Source organism: Gekko japonicus, unplaced genomic scaffold (genome assembly GCF_001447785.1).
Source record: "Gekko japonicus isolate JY-2015 unplaced genomic scaffold, Gekko_japonicus_V1.1 scaffold1727, whole genome shotgun sequence".
In the NCBI taxonomy this organism is placed as follows: Eukaryota; Metazoa; Chordata; class Lepidosauria; order Squamata; family Gekkonidae; genus Gekko; species Gekko japonicus.
In genome coordinates, this window is record NW_015161451.1 from 109,131 (window position 1) to 130,100 (window position 20,970).

Here is a 20,970-nt window from a genome sequence, read left to right on the forward strand (position 1 = left end):
CCTTGAAACAATCTCGCATAGTATTTGAAAAAAACTCTTTTAATACCTTTGGGATCAACATATTCTTTTCCATCTTCAACTATTCTGTTAATCATTCTCCTCTCTCTCCTGCTTTTTAATTGCCATGCCAGGAATTTCCCCGGCTTGTTTGCTCCCTCGAAAGACTTCTGCTGCAATTTTTTCAAGTTCCAATACATTTCTTGATTCAATGACACATTTAATTGTTCCCGTAACAATTGTAATTCCCTAATTATTTTCTTCTTTCCAGGCTTCTTCTTTAATTCATTTTCTTTTTGGGTTATTTTTTCTAAGACTTCGGCTTGTTTTTTAAAGTTTTCTTTTTTCAGTTTTACATTTTGTGATATAAGTATTCCTCTCATTACTGCTTTATATGCATCCCATACTGCTTGTATGGACGTTCCATGATCTAAATTCTGTTGGAAGAATAATTGAGTCTCTTTCCTTAATAAGTCCAATACTTCTTTCTTATCCAACAAGTCCTCATTAATTCTCCATAAAAATTGTTTGTCCTTTTCTGTCGATTTCCATATCATCGGGTTATGATCCGAATCACTTCTTGGCAATAATTTAATTTTATGTGTCTTCAGAACCATCTCTTCTGTCATCCAAATCATATCAATCCTGGAAAAAGAGCTATGTCTGTTAGAGTAGAAGGTAAAATCCTTAACAGTCGGGTTCCACTTTCTCCATACATCCTCCAGTTTTTCTTGTTCTATCAAGCTTAAAAAAAACTTTTTGGCAGTTTCCCACTTTTTTCATCTCCTCTGCTAGACTGTCTGTCCAATTTGTTATTCACCGTGCCGTTAAAGTCTCCGGCCAATATTGTTTGTTCGTAACTCCATTGATCTAGATGCTCCATCAAGTCTTTGAAAAAAATTTCTTTCGCTCCATTGGGTGCATATACATTCACAATTAAAGTTTTCTTTTGATGCAATACAGCCTCCACCCCTATAAATCTTCCTTCTGAATCCTTAAAAATTTCTTTCGGTTGAAACTCTTTCTTCACATAAATTACAACTCCTCTTTTCTTTTTCAAAGATAGGGAATAAAATTCTTCTCCAAGTGATTTGTTAATTAAAAATTTAGAGTCCCGATGCTTAATATGAGTTTCTTACAAACAAATTACGTTACACTTTTGTTTTTCTATCCAATGTTTGACTCTTCTTCTTTTGTTAGGTAAGTTAAGTCCATTCACATTCCACGATAAAAACTTGTACTCCATTGTGATTCAATTTATAATTCGCCAAAATCCTCTAAATTGTCCGCCTTAAACCTAAAGAGATCTTCAACAGATTTAATTACATGCCTACCACCTTTGTAGTTAAACGACAAACCTTGTGTACTTCCTTCTGTCTTGTGGGATTGTTCTTGGGAGCTCTCTCATTATCATTATTTTCTTTCCATCAATTTCAAGTGGTTGTGTAAACTGTTTCTTAAAAATGTCCTCTTTCATTTTGGTGGTGAAAAATTGTACAACTACGTCTCTAGGTAGGTTTCTCTTTTCCGCTACTCTTGAGTTAACTCTGTATATCAAATCAAATTCATGGTCAATTTCCCCATCATCTTCTTCCAAGTATTCGGTCAATGCTTTGATTATGATTTCCCTTATGTTTTCATTCAATTTTTCTTCTATACCTCTAAATCTTAGGTGGTTCTGCATCCATCTATATTCCATCATTGCTTCTACTCTTCTTAGTTCTTGGGTCATTGAATCGCATTTCTTATCTGTTTTTTGTACTTTTTCTTCCATCTCTGTCGTTTTTGTTGCCATACCTTGGACTTCTTTCTTAACTTCCTCCACTTCTTTTGTTACCAACGCTATTTCGGACGTGACCAGTTCTTTAATTGCTGATATATTCTTTTCCTGTACCTCCTTGAGTTGTTCCAGATGTTTCTGTGTCTGCTTTGCCATTTCTGTCTCCAGCTGCTTTCCTAGTGCTTGTATCGCCTCTGTCATTCTTCTCTCCATTGCTTCGATTGCTGCCTGCCACTCTTTCTTTTCTTTGGTCGCCATTCTGGGGCTTGATGTTGATGCTGACCTCAGTCTTTTTGGCTCCGTTTTGAAGTTTAAAAATTTTATAACAAAGTCCAAAATTTTCACTCTAATAAACAGATCTATATGCGCTTAGCCGATTCGCCTTATTTTCGCTTTTTCTTTGATAGTTTTAAAGTCCAAAAACTTTAATTTAAATTCCGGTCCTCCACAAAATGTTGGGCGCAATTCCTCTATGATTTTCTGGCTAGAGTAGGTCAATCTTTAGCTCACAGTGCCCTTCCGGTTGCTTCTTCGCTCATCCGGTCCTTCGTTTATTAATGCCGATCCACTTCCGGTTGCAGAACTCCAGTCTGGTCGACACACCGCTTAGACACACTTCCAGTCGGATTCCAATCTTTGTGGCACCGGATTCCCAACTCACACGATAACTCGCAACAGTTTCGATTTTCAACAGCAGCCTTATCTTACTCTGACCACAAGAATGTTCAACACAGTTAGATTTTTGCTTTTTTAGCTGTTAAGATCAAGTCTTTTTTTTCTCCGAAAAAGGATTACCGGGTTTAAAATGCTTTTTTGCGCTCAACCGCTCAGTCCAAATCTCGTCAAAATTTGACAAAGCAAACAGTCTTTGTTATCTTTCACGTCTAAACAGAGTGTTGCACTGCTTCTTTACAAAAAATTACTCTACCTCTTCTTCAAGAAATCGGGTGACGACGGATTTATGCTGGTAGTCCAGCTTGATCGGCTCCTGTAGTGCTGCTTCGCATACGCCCGCGTTGCAGAAGGAGTTCAAAGCGTGACACAAGCCCCCTCCGAGGCTTAATCACGCTGATCTCTACTTCTACTTGGGCACCGCTGCTTGCTGGTCATCCCCCCTCACTGGGGGCTGCTGCGTTGGGCTATAGCTAGCCCAAGCTGTCGGAAGGAGCCGTCGCCCACCCCGAGCAATTTCGGGATGCGTTAATTCGCCATCTTAACCTGACCGGAAGCCTCCAACCTGTAGCTGGGTCGATGGCACATGACTCAGGGGGTTCTCAAAGAACTCAAGTGTAAAACTGCTGATTACCTGAGCAAAATGTGCAACGTGGCGCTAAAACTGAACACAGTAAATGGATCTGAAGGGCAGGAAATGGTAAGCCAAGTTTCAGAAAGGGATACAGAGGCGGCGGGGCTGCCACTTGCCTGACGGCAGCAGGCCATCCCCCCCCAGCTTCAGTCCCTCACCCCTTGCTAGTTTTTACCAGCAGGAGCAAGAATGGTGCTGGCGATAAGACTCCAGGAACACCCCCCAAACCCTACGCACGGTAAAGACCAGTGTTCCCTCTTAAACTGAGTTAGCGTGAGCTAGCTCACAGTTCTGTAGCCTCCGGATCACAGATTTTTTGTCTTGGCTCAGGAAAGGATGGCAGGGAATCCGGATTTGGCCTGAGCACTGCCTTGTCTGCGTGGAATTTTGGTAAAGGGGAGTTGCAGCCGCTTAGTGTGTGTGCCGTTCTCCCAACCTGCAGGCAGAGGCGGCTGCCACCAGAGAGACTGCTGCTTTATACGAGAGAAATGATAGATCAGACTTTGCCATTGGTTCAAAGGGATTGGATCGGAGGGAGGTGTCCAGCTGCAGGGCTCGGTTTTGGGTCTGGTACTTTTCAATATTTTTATCAATGATCTGGATAAAGGGGTAGAGGGCTACTCGTTAAGTTTGCTGATGACACCACATTGGGAGGAGTAGCAAACACCCATGAAGGTAGAGTTAAAATTCAACAAGACCTGAATACTCTGGAGAAGTGGGAAGTTGTGAACAGGATGCAATTCAACAAAGATAAATGCACAGTATTACATCTGGGCCACAAAAATGTCAAGCACAAATACTGGATGAGGGATACGTTTCTGGGGAGTAGCGTATGCAAAAGAGATCTTGGGCCTTGAGGGCCCTGGGAATGTTGAGTTTGGAGAAGAGGGAGACTGAGGGGGGACAGGATTGCTCTAAATATTTGAAAGGCTGTCATTTGGAGGAGGGCAAGGAGCAGTTCCAGTTGGCAGCAGAGGACAGGATCCGAAGCAACGGGTTTAAATGACATGCAGAAAGGTTATCGGCTGGATATTAGGAAAAATGTTTTCACGGTCAGAGTGGTCCAAAGGTGGAATCAGCTGCCCAGGGAGGTGGTGAGCTCCCCTTCACCGACAGCTTTCAAGAAGAGGCTGGAGGAATATTTGTCAGAGCTGCTTCAGGTTGGTCCTGCACTGGGCAGGGGGCTGGACTAGGTGGTCTCTGCATGGCCCCTTCCCACTCTCTATGGTTCTATATATTAATTTAGACAAAACGAGGGATAAACTCCACTGGGGAATCAGGTATACAACAGGTGGATACAAATTATGCAAACCCTTAAGGACCTTCCTGGAATCTCCAGCAGAGAAAACCGAGGAACCTTTGACTCCCCAGTGAAATGCTGAAACTGCAGTCAAGTGCACTCTGATGGACCCCTATCCTTCAAAATAATTAGATAATTAAATATCTTAGACAATTCACAGGTGTCCCGCCTGACTCCCCTTTCCTCTGTCCATGACATACACTTCTTCCATGGGGGGTGGGGAGGAGATTGCATTTATACCCCACCCTTCACTCAGTGTCTCAGAGCGGCTTACAATCTCCTTTCCCTTCCCCTCCCCACAACAGACAGACACCCTGTGAGGTAGGTGGGGCTGAGAGAGCACTCTTGAGAACTGCCCTTGAAAGAACAGCTGTGAGAGAACTTGTGACTGACCCAAGGTCACACCAGCAGCTGCATGTGGAGGAGGAGTGGGGGACTCAAACCCGGTTCTCCCAGATTAGAGTCCGCCGCCCTTGACCACTGCACCAAACTGGCTCTATGAGAAGGAGGTCTGTGAGAAGCAACCACAGCCTCCTTGGCCCTTGGAGACCTGCTGAGCTCTGAGCAGGAGCAGGAGAGAGAGCTGTGAGAGAGGCCTCTATTTAAGGAAGCACCTTGCCAGAGGCAGAGGAGACCAGCTGAGCTCTGAGCAGGAGCAGGAGAGAGAGCTGTGAGAGAGGTGAGTGGGTTTCTTTTACTTGCTTTCAGCTGAGAGAATTCAGCTAAGGATATTTTGTGGGAAAACTGTGTTTAGCAGTGTGTGGAAGCACTTAGAGTTCTTGCAGAGTCCTGGCTGATTGAGTGTGGGAGAGGAACGGGCATTGTTTGACTGGGATTGCCTGTAATTGAGAGGAAGTGGAAGGGGCATTGTTTTGCCTGTGATTGAGTGCCTGGGTGAATTTGAATTTGAATAGCTGCTGCCTGACCTCTGCTGGGGGAGGCCTCTATTTAAGGAAACACCTTGGCAGAGGCACGAGCCTCTGGCACGAGCCGAAGGGTGAGCTAAAGGGCTCTTTGCCTGTGGCTCTTAGCCTAGGGACTCTTAGACTAGGGGCGCTGTAAGAAGCCCAAAAAGAGCCAGAAAGACAAGGCCCTAGGCTCTTTGTCTTTCCCGTAAAATAATTTGACTTGATAACAAAACCCACATAAATACCAAGGGTTTAAAAGGGGGATTATATTTATTTATTTTAAAAGAATTATGAAGCCAGAATGCCAGCAGGGGGTTGGGGGCTATCCAGTGTTTTGCACGGAGTGTCACATGTATGACTATCTGCCCACTGGGCAGAAGTCTTGGGTGTGTCCTCGGTGCAAGGAGCTCCTGGTTCTCAGGGAACGTGTGTGCTCCCTTGAGGCCAAGGTGGCTGACCTGGAGAAGCAGAGACAGTCAGCTAGGCACACAGAAAAGACTCTCGGGGACTTGTTAGCTTCGTCCCACTCTGGATCTGGCAGCCCCGCTGCTGTCAGGGAGCATGAGGGTCTAGGGGAAACAGGGCACCATGCTGAGGATAAGGGGAATGTGCCCTCAGAAGGGACCTCTTCCCCAGCTGGTGAGCGGCTCTCCTTTTGCACCAAGGAACCATCCCTGAGCAGGGTGGGAGGGGGGCTCTTGGTAGTGGGTGATTCGATCCTTAGGCAGGTAGACAGCTGGGTGGCGAACCCGCGTACTGACCGTATGGTGACTTGCCTGCCTGGTGCGAAGGTAGCGGACATTACGCGTGTTTTAGATAGGCTGGTAGATAGTGCTGGGGAGGAGCCAGTGGTCGTGGTGCATGTCGGCACCAACGATGTGGGGAAATGCAGTCGTGAGGTCCTGGAGGAGAAATTTAGGCTGCTGGGCAGGAAACTTAGGTCCAGGACCTCCAAGGTAGCCTTCTCAGAAGTGTTACCTGTTCCACGCGCAGGGCCGGAGAGACAGGCAGAGATCAGGAGTCTCAATGCGTGGATGAGACGATGGTGTAGGGGGGAAGGGTTCAGGTTTGTTAGGCACTGGGATACTTTTTGGAACAAGAGGGAGCTGTACAGGCGAGACGGTCTCCACTTGTCCCGAGAAGGAACCAGGCTGCTGGCACTTAAAATCAAAAAGGTGGCAGAGCAGCTTTTAAACTGAATATTGGGGGAAAGCCGACAGGAGATGAAAAGTCTCTGGTTCGGGTTGGCTCATCTGAGAGAGGTGAGGGGGTACCGGTTGCTTTTCTACAGGGAGGTGGATTGAAATTGTCCACAGAGGCCATGGCTGGTGACATGGACTGCCGGACAACGACTCGAGATAGCAAGAGGAAGGATGCAGGCTTAACTTGTAAGGGAAATTACAGCTGTTTCTATACAAATGCTAGAAGTGTCCGAGGTAAAATCGGGGAGTTGGAGTGCTTGGTGTCGGAGGGAAAAATAGACATTGTGGGTATTTCTGAAACTTGGTGGGATGAGGAAAATCAGTGGGACACAGTGATTCCCGGTTATATATTATATCGGAAGGATAGGGGGGGAAGGGTTGGAGGTGGGGTAGCTCTGTATGTCAGAGAGGGTATAAAGTCTAGAAAGATTGAGAGGCTAAGTGAATTGGATTCGCTTCTGGAAGTTCTATGGGTTGAAATAGGGGGGCCAAAAGGAAACTTAACACTGGGAGTTTGTTATCGCCCACCAGATCAAAAGATAGAGGAGGATTATAAAATGATGAATGCCTTAAAGATAGCAACTAGACAAAAACACTGTGTAATAATAGGTGATTTTAACTACCCACACATTGATTGGGTCAATATGTGTTCTAGTCGGGAAAAAGAGATTGAGTTTCTAGACACTCTAAATGACTGTGCTATGGAGCAGATGGTCACGGAACCTACCAGGGGAGAGGCGATCCTTGATTTGGTCCTAAGTAACACTCAAGACCTGGTGAGAGATGTAAAAGTGATTGCACCGCTTGGAAACAGTGATCATAATGTTGTTGAGTTCATCATTTGTACAAATAGAGAATTGGCCAAAAAGACTCACACAACCATTTTTAACTTTAAAAGGGGTAATTTCTCTGATATGAGGGGACACGTGGGGAGGAAACTGAAAGGAAAAGTAGAAAGGGTCAAAACAATTGGGGAAGCTTGGGATCTATTTAAAACTACGATCCTAGAAGCTCAAAAAATATATATTCCGCAGGTTAGGAAAGGCACAAACAGGTATAGGAAAAAGCCTGCATGGTTAACAAACAGAGTAATGGAGGCTGTAAAAAGTAAAAAGAATTCCTTTAAGCAGTGGAAAGCTAGTCACAGTGAGGCTGATAAAACGGAACACAGGCTATGGCAAATAAAATGCAAGTCTGAGGTCAGGCAGGCAAAAAGGGAATATGAGGAGCATATAGCAAAAAACGTAAAAACCAACAATAAAACTTTCTTCAAATACATTAGAAACAGGAAACCAGCCAGGGAGGCAGTGGGGCCCTTGGACGACCAAGGGGTAAAAGGAGTATTGAAGGATGATAGGGAAATGGCTGAGAAGCTAAATGCATTTTTTGCCTCCGTCTTCACTGTGGAAGATGAGAAGTGCTTGCCCACTCCAGAACCACTGATTTCAGGAGGGGTGTTGGAAGACCTGAGTCAGATTGAGGTGATGAGAGAGGAGGTCCTAAAACTGATAGACAACTTAAAAACTGAAAAATCACCAGGCCCAGATGGCATACATCCGAGAGTTCTGAAAGAACTCAAATGTGAACTTGTAGATCTCCTGACAAAGATATGTAATCTTTCCTTAAAATCTGCCTCCATTCCTGAGGATTGGAAGGTAGCTAATGTCACTCCCATCTTTAAAAAGGGTTCCAGAGGAGATCCGGGAAATTACAGGCCAGTCAGTCTGACGTCGATACCGGGTAAATTGGTGGAAACCATTATTAAGGAAAGAATTAGTAGGCACATAGATGAACAAAACCTATTGAGGCAGACTCAGCACGGTTTCTGTAAGGGAAGATCTTGTCTCACTAACCTGTTAGTGTTCTTTGAGGGGGTGAACAAACATGTGGACAAGGGGGATCCAATAGATATTATTTACCTTGACTTCCAGAAAGCTTTTGATAAAGTTCCTCATCAAAGGCTCCTAAGTAAGCTCAAAAATCATGGGATAGAAGGACAAGTCCTTTTATGGATCAAAAACTGGCTAGTTCATAGAAAACAGAGAGTGAGTGTAGGTGGGCAATTTTCTCAGTGGAGGGTGGTAAGCAGTGGGGTACCGCAGGGATCAGTACTTGGTCCACTGCTTTTTAACTTGTTCATTAATGATTTGGAGATGGGAGTAAGCAGTGAAGTGGCTAAATTTGCGGATGATACAAAGTTGTTCAGGGTGGTGAAAACCAGTGAGGATTGTGAGGCACTCCAAGGGGATCTGTCAAGGATGGGCGAGTGGGCGTCAACATGGCAAATGGGGTTCAATGTGGCCAAGTGCAAGGTGATGCACATTGGAGCCAAAAATCCTAAATATAAATACACATTGATGGGGTCTGAACTGGCAGAGACTGAGCAAGAGAGAGATCTTGGAGTTGTAGTGGATAACTCACTGAAAATGTCGAGACAGTGTGTGACTGCAATAAAGAAGGCCAATGCTATGCTGGGGATTATTAGGAAGGGTATTGAAAACAGATCAGCCAATATAATAATGCCCCTATATAAATCAATGGTAAGACCTCATTTAGAATACTGTGTGCAGTTCTGGGCACCACACCTTAAAAAGGATATTATAGCTTTGGAAAAAGTGCAGAAAAGGGCAACTCGAATGATAAAAGGGTTGGAACACTTTCCCTATGAGGAAAGGTTAAAGCGCTTAGGGCTCTTTAGCTTGGAGAAAAGACGACTGAGGGGTGACATGATCGAGGTTTATAAGATTATGCATGGGAAAGAGCAGGTAAAGAAAGAGGTACTTTTCTCCCTTTCTCACAATACAAGAACTCGTGGGCACTCCATGAAACTGCAGAGCGGTCGGGTTAGAACGGATAAAAGGAAGTACTTCTTCACCCAAAGAGTGATTAACACATGGAATTCACTGCCACAGGAAGTGGTGGGTGCTACAAGCATGGACGGCTTCAAAAGGGAATTAGATAAGCATATGGAGCAGAGGTCCATCAGTGGCTATTAGCCACAAGGTATAGCTAGGGGCTCTGGGGCAAGTGATGCTCTGTCTTCTTGGTGCTTGGGGGGGGGGTCAACAGTGGGAGGGCTTCTAATGTCCTGGCCCCACTGCTGGACCTCCTGATGGCACTGGTATTTCTGGCCACTGTGTGACACAGAGTGTTGGACTGGATGGGCCTTTGGCCTGATCCAACATTGGCGTCTCTTATGTTCTTATGTTCTTTGTGAAGGAGAATCGACCCAGCTGTCAGGCACAGAGACCGCACCGCGGGATGGCAGGCGGGGCCACGCAGAGGAGATCTCCTATTGGGGGAAGGGACCCGTGGAATCCCCCTGGCCACCTAACCATAGTGGCAGGAAACCACACCCTTCACAGCCAATAGGGTGCGAATGGTATGCAGGTGGCCCTGTCTGCCTTCAGTTCGGCCACTGCCTTGTGTAGGATTCCAAAAGGAGGAAAGGTAGTAAAAAGCCCAGCAGCACCTTTAATACTAGCAAACTTTGTTGCAGCATAAGCGTTCCAGAAACACAGCTCTCTTCGTCAGATGCATGGAGGGTATGAAGAAACTGGCCAGAGATGTACAGGTGGTAAAGGGGGGAGGGGGGAGAGGACGCAGAAAGTGCCATGTAAATGCAAAGCAGTTGCAAAAGTAATGAAAACGGTTGAGGTGCAATCCAGGCTGGGTGTGACCCCTTCCTTCCACTGATGAATCTGAGTGGAATACCTGAAAGGGAACTCATCAAATAGGTGACCGTGCCAGTGCAACTGGGATGCATCCCCAAGTATTTATTTACTTATTGGATTTATATCCTGCCCTCCCCTTAATGGGCTCAGGTCGTGGTCCGCTGCTGCCCTGGAGCAAAAAAGGCTGCATTCGGCACTGGTGGTGGAGGCAAAGAGGTCTATTTAGGGGGATCCCCATGTCATGCCTGCCCCTGCTGATGTCATGCCTGCCCTTGCTGATGCCCCTGAGGAGGCACCTGCCAGCCAGGAGCCTGTGGACTTACAGGCTCCTGAGGACAGTACTGCAGCAGAAAGGCAAAGACTGGATCCTGTAGCTGAAAGCTATCTAAGTGGTGAGGAGGATAGAGCCTCCCAGGGAACACCTGCAAGGGATCAGTCTCTGCTGCATACCAGTAATTCGTCATCAGACTCACCACCACCTGTAACCAGGCTCCGGAATGTACGGAGACAGCAGCTGAGAGAGCGAAGACAGAATGCACGCATGTGTGCCAGAAGATCTCTTAGCCCTGAATATTGACAGGATCCTGACCTCGCTCCCGGCTAGCTAATGAGTTAATTAGCTAGCACTGTATATCTGCAAGTCTGTTGCCAGCAGTCATTTGTGCAGGCAAACATCGTTTGTCAGGACCTGAATCCTTGCATCTCTGCTCCAGACCTTGTGGAATTATTATTGGCTTGATCCTCGGCTTTTGACCCTCGGCTTCGTTGACTCTGCATTCATCTCTGACTCCTCTGGTATCATTGTGATTTATGGACTTGAAACTCTGGTATGTCTGACCCTGCTTTTGGACTGTGATTTAAACCTGTTTGAACCTCGCTGCCTGATTTGCTCAGCTTGACCTCGGACTGCTTATGGACTTTCGCTTGCTTGTGTCACGCCCCCTGGTCCTGCCGTGACACCCCACTCTTTGAAGATGGGGTGGAGATAATGATGGACAACCGACCACTCCTGATTCATGTCTAGATCTCCGCTTAGTATTCCTGCTAGGGTGCTGACTTGCCCTGCAATGTGTATGGCTGTTAAATACACCCTGTGTTTTATCACCCAATGCCAGATGAGAGATGCCTCTCTGCAGAGGCACATGGAACGTGTGCCTCCCTGCTTGTTTATGTAAAATTTGGCCGTCGCGCTGTCTGTAGCCAAGAGAACTTGACGTCCCTTTGGGTGCACTGCAAAAGAAGCCAGAGCGGGTCGAATAGCTCTGAGTTCTTACAGTCTGATGTGAAGTTTTGACTCAAAGCGGGTCCGTGCTGCTCTCACCCCGTGGAACGCCAGAGTGTGCCCCCCCAACCTGTGACGGAAGAGTCCGTGTGAAGACTTGCACATCACAGGAACGTGTGTCCCCCCAGAGGAGCCCCCTTGAGCAGATGTGTGATAAGCGAGCCCACCGGCTCAGGGTCCTAAGAGCTGCCCTGGGGGGATTGAGAGCCTTCTCCATTGTGACCGCAGGATTAAATGTGCACACAAAGCGGTTTTGGAGAGGTCTTAATGTGAAGTCTAGCGCGGGGGATCACTGCTGCGGCTGAGGCCAGGTAGCCCAGCAATTCCTGAACATTCCTGGTGGATTATTTGCCCTTGCCATGGCAGGAATGCTCTTCCCCTGATGGAGTCAACTGTGGCCCCAACAAAATCCATAGACTGAACGGGAGGAAGAAGGCAACATTTCTCATTAACAAGAAAGCCAAGGTCCTGGAGGGCATGAAGGGCGAACCAAAGATTATGTTCTAGGCCGGGGGGGGGGGGGGGGGGAGGGGGAGGAGAAGCTATCCACAAAGAGCCAGTCGTTGAGGTACAGGTAAATGGTGCAGCTCCTGAGTCTCAGGTAAGGAACAACCACCCAGCTAGGCGCCCTTGGTAAACACAGTCTCTGTGCTGTAGCGAGCGCAAAAGGCAAAACTGCATATTCATACATGGTGTGCCTTCATGCATGATGCGAAGGAATTTTCTACATGCTCTGTAGATCACTATGTGAAAGTGTCCATCTTTAAGGTCCAGTACTGCGAACTATAGGTCCTCCTCTGGCAAGGGCAGTGCCGCTTGTAAGGGTGTTTGTTCAGAACCCTCAGATCCAAAAATGGGCATTCCTCCTTCCCCTTTTTTGTCGAGTGTGAAATGCCTAGGAAAGAATCCTGTCTCCCCCAAGCCTGCAGCAAGCACAGTAACTGGCACCCTGGGCCAAGAGGAAGGAGACCTCTTGTGACCGGACATCACCGAGGGGATGATATGAAGGCAGAGGCTCAAATGTCAAGAAATAACCCATATTTTAATTATGTACAACACCCTTCCAACCGGCAAAAAGCCTGGACAACTTGCCCCCAAAGAATGCGTCCTGTGCTAGGCAGGACATTCCTGACCCCCCTCGCGGCTGCTACTTCCTGGGGGAACGGGAGGAACGTTTTCCTCTTCGCTTATTTTGCACCCTGCCCTGAGCTTGCTGGGGACAGGATGGCCTAGAGGACTGCTGGGCTGCTTGGGGAGCCTGGGGCCTGTCCTCCAAGTCACGGCAGGGCCTGGATGGGCGAAATCTTTTGAGAGTGCCTGAGAAAGTACCTCTGCTTCTAGGGCTGAGCAGGAGTGATCCCTGGAGACGTGGACGTTATCTTATTTTTGTCGATGCAGGTCTCAAACACCATCCGCCTGGTTACTGAACAGCTCTCCGCCCTCCAGTGGAAGGTCTTCCGTCCTGGCCCTGGCGTCTTGGGGGAGGGCTGAGGATCTCAACCAGGAAGGCCTCCTTACGATGACGCCTGACGCCGGTGCCCTGCTGGGGCAGCCTGCCACACGACTGGCCACATTTAACTGTTGTTCTCGCTCTTCCAGCGTCAACACCTTAGCGAGCATTTCTTCCTCTTCCGGGATCATTCCACAAACTGTGTCATATGACCCCGCCTTGAGGCTGCTCTGAGGAGCCTTGACCCTCTCCTTCTCTGGCCTCTGGCGTGAAGCGGGGCTGTGCAGGGCGTGAGGCAGGATCATGCCCTTCACCCAAACAGAAGAGGCATGGCTTGTGCTCATGGCTTTCAGCCACTCGGGCTCTGCACGCCTCACATTTTTTAAACAATGCCATCCTACCCCTTCTCTGGAGTCCTGGTGCAGAGGAAAAAACTTCAAAACTATCTCTGAAGAAAGCAGCTCGGTAAAGCTTGTGCTCTCCTTATGGCAGCAGGAAGAGGACTGGGGGAAGGGTGCTTGACCCACCTCCGTCCCATGAATGACCGACCCCCTGGGCAGGAAAGGCAGCGCTGAAGGCGGAGGGGGGGGGCGGGGATACACTCTGAGGCTCCAGGACCTTCTTCTTTTAAGAAAGTTTGGTAGCTCTTCCCCCGGAGGTGGCCTGAGACTGCGCAGTCCCCATGTGGGACTCCACAGAAGCCATGAAAAGGAACCAACATGCCTTCTTTATACGGAAGTCCAGTCTCACCATTTTTTGGAATACTTTGGGAAAAAATTAACAGAAAAAAATTTGAACAGACTTCAAAAAGGCTTCTGATAAGGTCTCTTATCAAAGGCTTGTGCATAAGCATAGCAGTGATGGGATAAGAAGACAAGTCTTCTCATGGATTAGAAACTGGTTAAATGATGGAAAACAAAGTAAAAATCAAGACTGTTTTCACAATGGAGGTAATTAAATGTCCTGGAATGAGGGATGCGCAGTGAAGTGGCCCAGTTTGCAGATGAGACCACATTTCATGCTAGGAATCTGTGGCGGCCACAAGGTGGGGCTGGGGGAGGCTCTGAGGCATCCAGTCCCCCCACCAGGGCCTCTCCTAGAGATCCTCTGAACTCCAGCCGCCCACACTCAAGTAGAAAGGGGGACACAAGCTTTGAAGTACAGATTGGTAGTGCGAGAGAGAGAGAGAGAGAGAGAGAGAGAGAGAGAGAGAGAGAGAGAGAGAGAGAGAGAGAGAGCGCTGTGTGCTCCTTAAAGGTCTCTCATTTGAAGAAAAGGGGGGAAAAAGACTGAGGCTGTGAATGCATGTGAGGCTGAGAGAGAGACAGAGACGCCCGCTTCTTAGATTTTTGGCTTGACAGGCAAGACGCAGATGGAGATGAACACCAAAGGTCTGTTTAACAGAAGATGAAGTATTTAACGAGGCAAATGGGATGTGTGGATAACTGAGGTATATAAAATAAGGCTGGCTCCCCCAAAAAGCAGATGACCCCTGAGGGGAGAGATCTGATTCCCCTTCCTCTGGACAGGGTGCCTCGGCAGGTTCAAGGCGGCTCTTATGCCACACAGGAGCTCCTGCCCAAAGAACCTCCACACACCACCAGTTAGAAATGGTGAGCCCTCAGCAGGATGCTTATGGGTCTCACAAGAATAGGCTTTCCCCCCTAAGGTGATCCGCAAACCCTAACTAAAAAAAAAAAGTGCCAAATAAAAGCCCAGCTAAGCTGACACTCTCCTTTCCAGAGCCACTAACCCCCCCCCCCCCCCCCCCAAAGGAAAGAGGTTTTGCTGCCATTCCCTTTTAAAGGCTGAGGCTGGCTCCGCCCCTCCCATCCCGCGCAGTTCGTTCCCTGGGCTCTGAGCCGCTGACAATCGCTTGGACTTGCCTGAGGCCCAAATCACAAGACTGGTTTAGAGCTCTGGAAGAGAGGCGGGGCTTGTGAGGATGGCTGCCACGGGACCCTGGCGAAAGGGACTGAAACGAGATGTCCAGAATCAAAACGCTGCTGTTTAGCACATTGTTCCCTCTAAGCTGAGTTAGTGTGAGCTAGCTCACCGTTTTTTAGCCTCCAGCTCACACATTTTGGTCTCAGCTCAGGAAGGAGGGCTCCAGAGCAAACTAACTTATGCCGTAGCCAAATTGCTGGCTCACAACTTTCATGCCAGTAGCTCACAAAGTAGAATTTTTGCTCACAAGCCTCCCCAGCTTAGAGGGAACATTGGTTTAGAGTGGTATGGTGTGGCCCAGGAAAAAGGGGGGGGAACAGGGGGGGGGGGGGGCGACCCAGGAGGGGGGGGGGGGGGGGTAAACGGCGACAGTCCCATGCTTCTCTGAGGACTTCATTTCAGCTTTTCTGACAGAAAACTCGGGGAGCGCTGGAAAAAAACTTATATGAAATATTTCATGTTTTCAGATGTATGAACTATTTATTCACTTTACACAGTGCCGCTGGGAGAGGAGCCAAGCAAGCAAATGGAAAGCCAAACTGCCACTCACAGCCAGAAGCTTGTCCCCAATCTGGAGTCTGCCATCCTTGTGTGCCGCCCCTCCTTCAATGATTTTGGTGACGTAGATGCTGTTGTCTCCAGGGATGTGCTGGTTTCCAACACCCCCGGCGATGCTGAACCCAAGACCTGCTTCAAGAAAGGAAAGACCGTCAGCATCATTTCCACACCTTGCAGGCATCTTGTGCTGCTATTCAGCCTACCAGGGCTGGATTCGGTTATCTGGAATTCTGCCCGGGAAAGGCACAGAAAGGAGGTTCTGGGGCAGGGGCCAGTTAGGTAGGAACCAGGCAGGAAAAATGGGACCACCGAAGATGTCCCTTGACTTGCTGGAAAGCACACTGAATCCCCCTGAGGGACACCCGCGGCCATGTGCTGCTCTCAGCTGACTGGACACGGCCACAGAGAATCCCAGGGGCGGTCTCTGAGGGGCGGTCTTTGAAAACGACCCTCTGCGCCCACAGATGCATGGGGGGTGGGGGAGGGAGACCACAGAGCAACACGGACTCCTGCCCGCTGCAGTTGTCTGCCGGCCCCCAGGCCCCGCCCGCTCCCATCCCAGCTGCCACAAACCTTTGGGGCCCTTCACAAGCTTTATCTCCACAATCTTCTCTGTGACCTGTTTCCTTCTCTTGACATAAAGCCGGACCATGGAGCCGGCCTCCTTTAAAGCTTCCACCGCTTTGCTGTGTGTCACGTCACGGACGTCCACCTCATTCACACGCAAAATGCAGTCGTTGACCCTGCAGACAGGCAGCAAGGACTCCTGTGAGCTCTCCTATCCCACCACAAGCCATTTGTACTAAACAGTAGCTTAAGGTTTGGATTTAAGCAGCCCCAACTCCAAACCACGAAGCATCTTTGGGAACAACAGGGGCTTGCTCTCAGCTTCAAATGCACAACAGATAAAACATGCTGAGCAAGAACCACCAAAACTATAGAGGTCACCTCCAAGCTTCCTTTCCCCCCTGCAATCCTGCGCACGTTTACCCAGAAGTCAGTCCTCCTTCGTTCAGTGGCACGTGCTGTCGTGTATGCCACACCCCCTCGCCCCCCGATCACAAGCAGTCTTGTCAGTGACAGCTGTACTGGCTGTAAAGGTAAAGGTTCCCTTGCTCGAAAGCCAGTCGAATCCGACTCTAGGGTTGCGGTGCTCATCTCCGTTTCAAAGCCGAAGAGCCAGCGCTGTCCGAAGACGTTTCCGTGGTCATGTGGCTGGCATGACTAAACATCAAGGCGCACGGAACGCTGTTACCTTCCCACCGAAGTGGTCCCTATTTATCTACTTGCAATTTCTTGCTTTCGAACTGCTAGGTTGGCAGGAGCTGGAACTAGAGACAGGAGCTCACCCTGTCTTGCGGCACCCGGGTCTTGAACCGCTGAACTACTGACCTTCCACAGCCTGCAGTTCAGCGTCTTAACCACTACTACTGCTGACTCTTCTGGGATACTATTCCGACTATTTTGTTTTTCCCTTCTGTTCTGACAGTGCAGTTCCATTTCCTTGAAACATGTCAGTGTTGCCATTTTGAGCCATGTGAAAAAGCTCACTTTTTGGCTCCACACATAAGTGAGACTGATGGTCACCCCCAGTGTTCCCTCTAAGCTGAACTGGTGTGAGCTACCTCTCAGTTTTTTAGCCTCCGGCTCACACATTTTTGTCTTAGCTCAGGAAGGAGGGCTCCAGGGCAAACTAACTGATGATGCAGCAGCCAAATGACTCACTCACAACTTTAATGCCGGCACCTCACGAAGTAGAATTTTTGCTCACAAACACGACCCCCCGGCTTAGAGGGAGCACTGGTCCCCCCCCCCCCCCCCTTATATCTTTCATCAGACTCCTGGAGCAGGAAGGACCACACACACACACACCCCAGCACGTGTGGCCCTTTGGCCATCCTAAAAGTTGTATCAGTGCTGAGAACGATTCGGTTCCTGACACTTCTTCAGTGCAAACTTCAGCCCAGGGACAAGAACAGAGAGCTTCACATCTGAAGTCGCTCAAGAATACAGGGGAAAGGTTGCCATCAGACCAGCGTTACAGGGCCCTCACTCACCAGTTCCGAAAAATCTCCACTGGCTGCTGATTTGCTTACGAGACGTTCTGAGGGCCAGGGTGGTCTGGGGCCAGGGTGCGTGGAGAGATGCCTCCCCCTCCTACACAAGCCCACCAGCCGGCTTCCTCAGAGGCTCTGCTCACCACCCCCAGCCAGAAGAAGCAAGGAGGGTGAGTACTGCAGACAGGGCCTTCCCTGTGGTGCCCCCCCCCACAGAGATTCACCTGACACCAAATCTACTTCCTTTAGGTGTCAGGGAATTTTTTTTACTTTTCCAAACCTTTGGCTAATTTTCCTCCTCTCCCCAAAATGCATTTTACCTGTGCTGTCTGATTGTTTTAGTGTTTTAATGAGGGCTTTTAAGCAAAGTGCATTCACACTCTCTTTTGGCCGCTCTTAGTGGGGTTTTTTTTTTTACTGCTGTACCTATGTATCGTTATGCTGTTTTTAATTGATTTGTAAGACAGTGGGAATAAATTATAAATTAATAACCAACTGCCCACCTCAGCTTGCTGTTCTATAGGATAGGCCTCAGGTATGGCCAATTAAAGTCCACTAATAACTCCAAATCTAAAAGGGAATGAAATAATTACATGCAATTGTATACTTCCAAAAGGAAATACACCAGAATTTGTACAGGATGGAGTGACATACAGTCAACTCACACAAGTTTATGCTACCAGGTTAGTAGGCCAATTCAGATTGTCAAAAAAAATTAAAAAAAAAATCCTTTTGGAAGTATACAATTGCATGTAATTATTTCATTCCCTTTTAGATTTGGAATTATTAGTGGACTTTAATTGGCCATACCTGAGGCCTATCCTATAGAACAGCAATATACATATAAATATATAAGGTAATTTTTATTCCTCATATATATTAGTTTTCAATTAGTAGAAAAACAAATACATGAGAAATTATAATGACATTTTCCTTGTTTCCCCTTTTCCCTTATTTTCTTTTGGTAATTATTATCTAGGACATAACATCTGGCCTTATACTGCATATATATTTAACATCTTATGTAAATATTTTTTTGGACTGTATGTCAACTTTGTATTTTGGATTGTGACCACTGAGGAAGGCCCTTTGGGGCCGAAACGCGTTTGGTTCAGTTGCACAGCACTAACCCATCTATGTATGAATGTTGAGAAGTTTTTTAGGTCTGATTGTGAATATTTTAAATGAGTCTTAAGTTTTTTAAAATGTGTACACCTAAATAAATTTTGTATGTTTATTATATGTAGTGTCAGCTTAACCCTTGTGGATTCATAGTCACACCAAATGCACCTTGGTATCCACCCACATTTCAGGTGGAAAAAGTGACGACTGTCTGCCCACGGTCAGCACACGTCTGCAGGTTCTTTCTCCACCTTTGTATGAGGATCCTGTCCTCCTAAATGAGAGACCCTGCACACAAATGCCTGCGTGTCTGTGGAGCTGGAAGGTTTGTGTTTCCATCTGAGGGAGAATCCCACTGCTGAAGATTCTGCTGCAGCTATTCTCAGCCAGAATCCCACGCTGGCTTGGGTGGCTCTGAGCTCGCCTCCAGGACGCACCAGCATGGGGGCGCAGCAGGAGCATCAGCACCAAGGCCGGGGGCCCAGGCGTGAGCCCCTCTCCCCCCCCCCCAGACAGCGGCCAAAGCGGGTTTGAGGTGGAGCCCAGGCCTCACGTGGGCCGTGTGTCCAACGTACCGCAGCCTTCCATCCTGCGCTGCCGCGCCCCCTGGGATAATCTTTGTGATGAAGATGCTGGAGTCGTCCCCAATGTGTGGGTTGTCCGTTCCTCCGGCAATGCTGAAGCCAAGACCTGAATTGCCCTGAAAAAGGAACATGTCAGGTGGAGGAGAAGCCCCTAGATTCCAAACGATCCGTTTTGCCAACGGCACCCCAAACAGATGGAAAACTAATACAGGGAGACAAGACAGGCCCTCTACGGACAGCACTTAGGAACAAAACCTGCCAAAACGTACAGCAGGCCTCCCCATCTGACCTTGGCACTGAGAGGGACAAGGACAACCCAACCTGCGTACGTCATCAGTTGGAAACGGCCATCTTCCCACTCTTCCTGGGCCCCAATCCAGACTCTCAACAGTACCCCAGAGAGACACTGGGGCACACTCCCAAACACAAAGACCAGACTTGAACGAAAGCAGCACCCACGCCACCCAAGACGCAGTGATGTATGGTGACTGCACCAGAATAAACATCTCTCTAGGGAAAACTGAGCCCAAATCCACATGGAGTGTTCTGACAAAGGCAAAAAGGCATCAGCACCCGCTCCGAGCCAGAGGTCACACTTACCACCTCTCCTCCCACTCGGGCTTTTATTTATTGATTTAATTGCTACCCATTTAAAACACTGCTATGCTACCTTCTCACTCAACTTAGGGCCCCCAAGGTTTTAAAGGTTCTTAAAGGTCTCTACCTGCTGGCAGAAGATGATGACAGAAGAGAAGCCAGTCTCCCTAGACAGGGAACGCCATTGTTTTGGGGCCACGAGCAATGGGCCCCTTTTTCTGCTTGCCACCCCCTGGGCTCAGGTGGATGAAGGTACCTGAAGCAGAGCCTCCAAAGACGACTGCAGCGGTCAGCTGGGCTCATAAAGGAATAGGTATGTGGGTCCCAAGCTCCATAGGGCTTTAAAGGACGATATTTGTCCCTTGAACTGGGAGCCAGCAAAAATGGCCCCAGCAGGAGAAAGAGGGTCCCTATGAGCCACCCCAGGCAGTGTTCTGGCTGCAGCATTCTGTGCCACGGGGCAGCTTCTGGAGAGTGATGCACGCGGCAGCGCCACCCAGAGTGGATCGGGACAGTCTGATCTAGATGCATCCAGGGCCATCTCTAAGACTATTTCAGAGTATTAGAGATGGCCCTGGAAGCATCTAGATCAGACTGTTATTGTTTTAATTGACTGCAAAGGTATTTACTGAAATGTGGTCTGTTGAATGTATTGTTGAAATGCTGCTCACTGCCCTGAGCCCTATGGATAGGGGAGGGTGGTCTATAAAATAAATAAATAAATAAATAAATAAAATGATCCACAGCGGCCAGATCTTCTCTGCCTCCCCGCCCCCAAGTGGACGAAGGGCCCCCCCGGCCCCCGCTGCCCGTCGCTTCCCCAGCGGGTGTGCTTGGGCTCCCACGCATCGGAGGCCAAGCCAGGCCCTGTGGCTTCCAGCACCTTAAGGGGCAGGACCTGAACCCTACGGTCCCTCCACCCCCCCGTGGATCTCCGGCTCCCCCCGGAGGGCTTCCCCACACCTAACAGCTGAGCCACCCCATGTGGCCGACTGCTCTGCAGCAGAGAGTCTGGCCACCGGGCAAGTGCCTTTCTCTTACTACTCAGAGACATTCATTACACCAAGAAGCCTGCCAAAAATATACAGAGGAGGCCAGCAGTCTTCCCCCCTCTCAGAGACGGGGCAGAAGGGGAGGAGCAGCCACTGACTAAAGACAGAGTAAGTTTACAGGCAAACCAAAAGGGTCTGCAGTGGGGGGGGGGGG

The 20,970-nt window shown here is 48.4% G+C and overlaps 1 protein-coding gene across 4 annotated transcripts in view; it reads right to left on the bottom strand.

Annotated features, from left to right (window-relative positions):
- The window catches only part of DLG1 (discs, large homolog 1 (Drosophila)), a 137,848-nt gene that overhangs the window by 38,686 nt on the left and 78,192 nt on the right, over positions 1-20,970 (bottom strand). For all 4 annotated transcript variants that reach the window (XM_015429078.1, XM_015429076.1, XM_015429077.1 and 1 more), the window contains 3 exons: positions 19,159-19,283; positions 15,978-16,147; positions 15,397-15,536 (listed from right to left, as the gene is read on the bottom strand). In XM_015429078.1, the coding sequence (XP_015284564.1) occupies positions 15,397-15,536; positions 15,978-16,056 (219 nt within the window). In that variant the 5' untranslated portion in view covers positions 16,057-16,147; positions 19,159-19,283. The remainder of the gene's footprint in view (positions 1-15,396; positions 15,537-15,977; positions 16,148-19,158; positions 19,284-20,970) is intronic.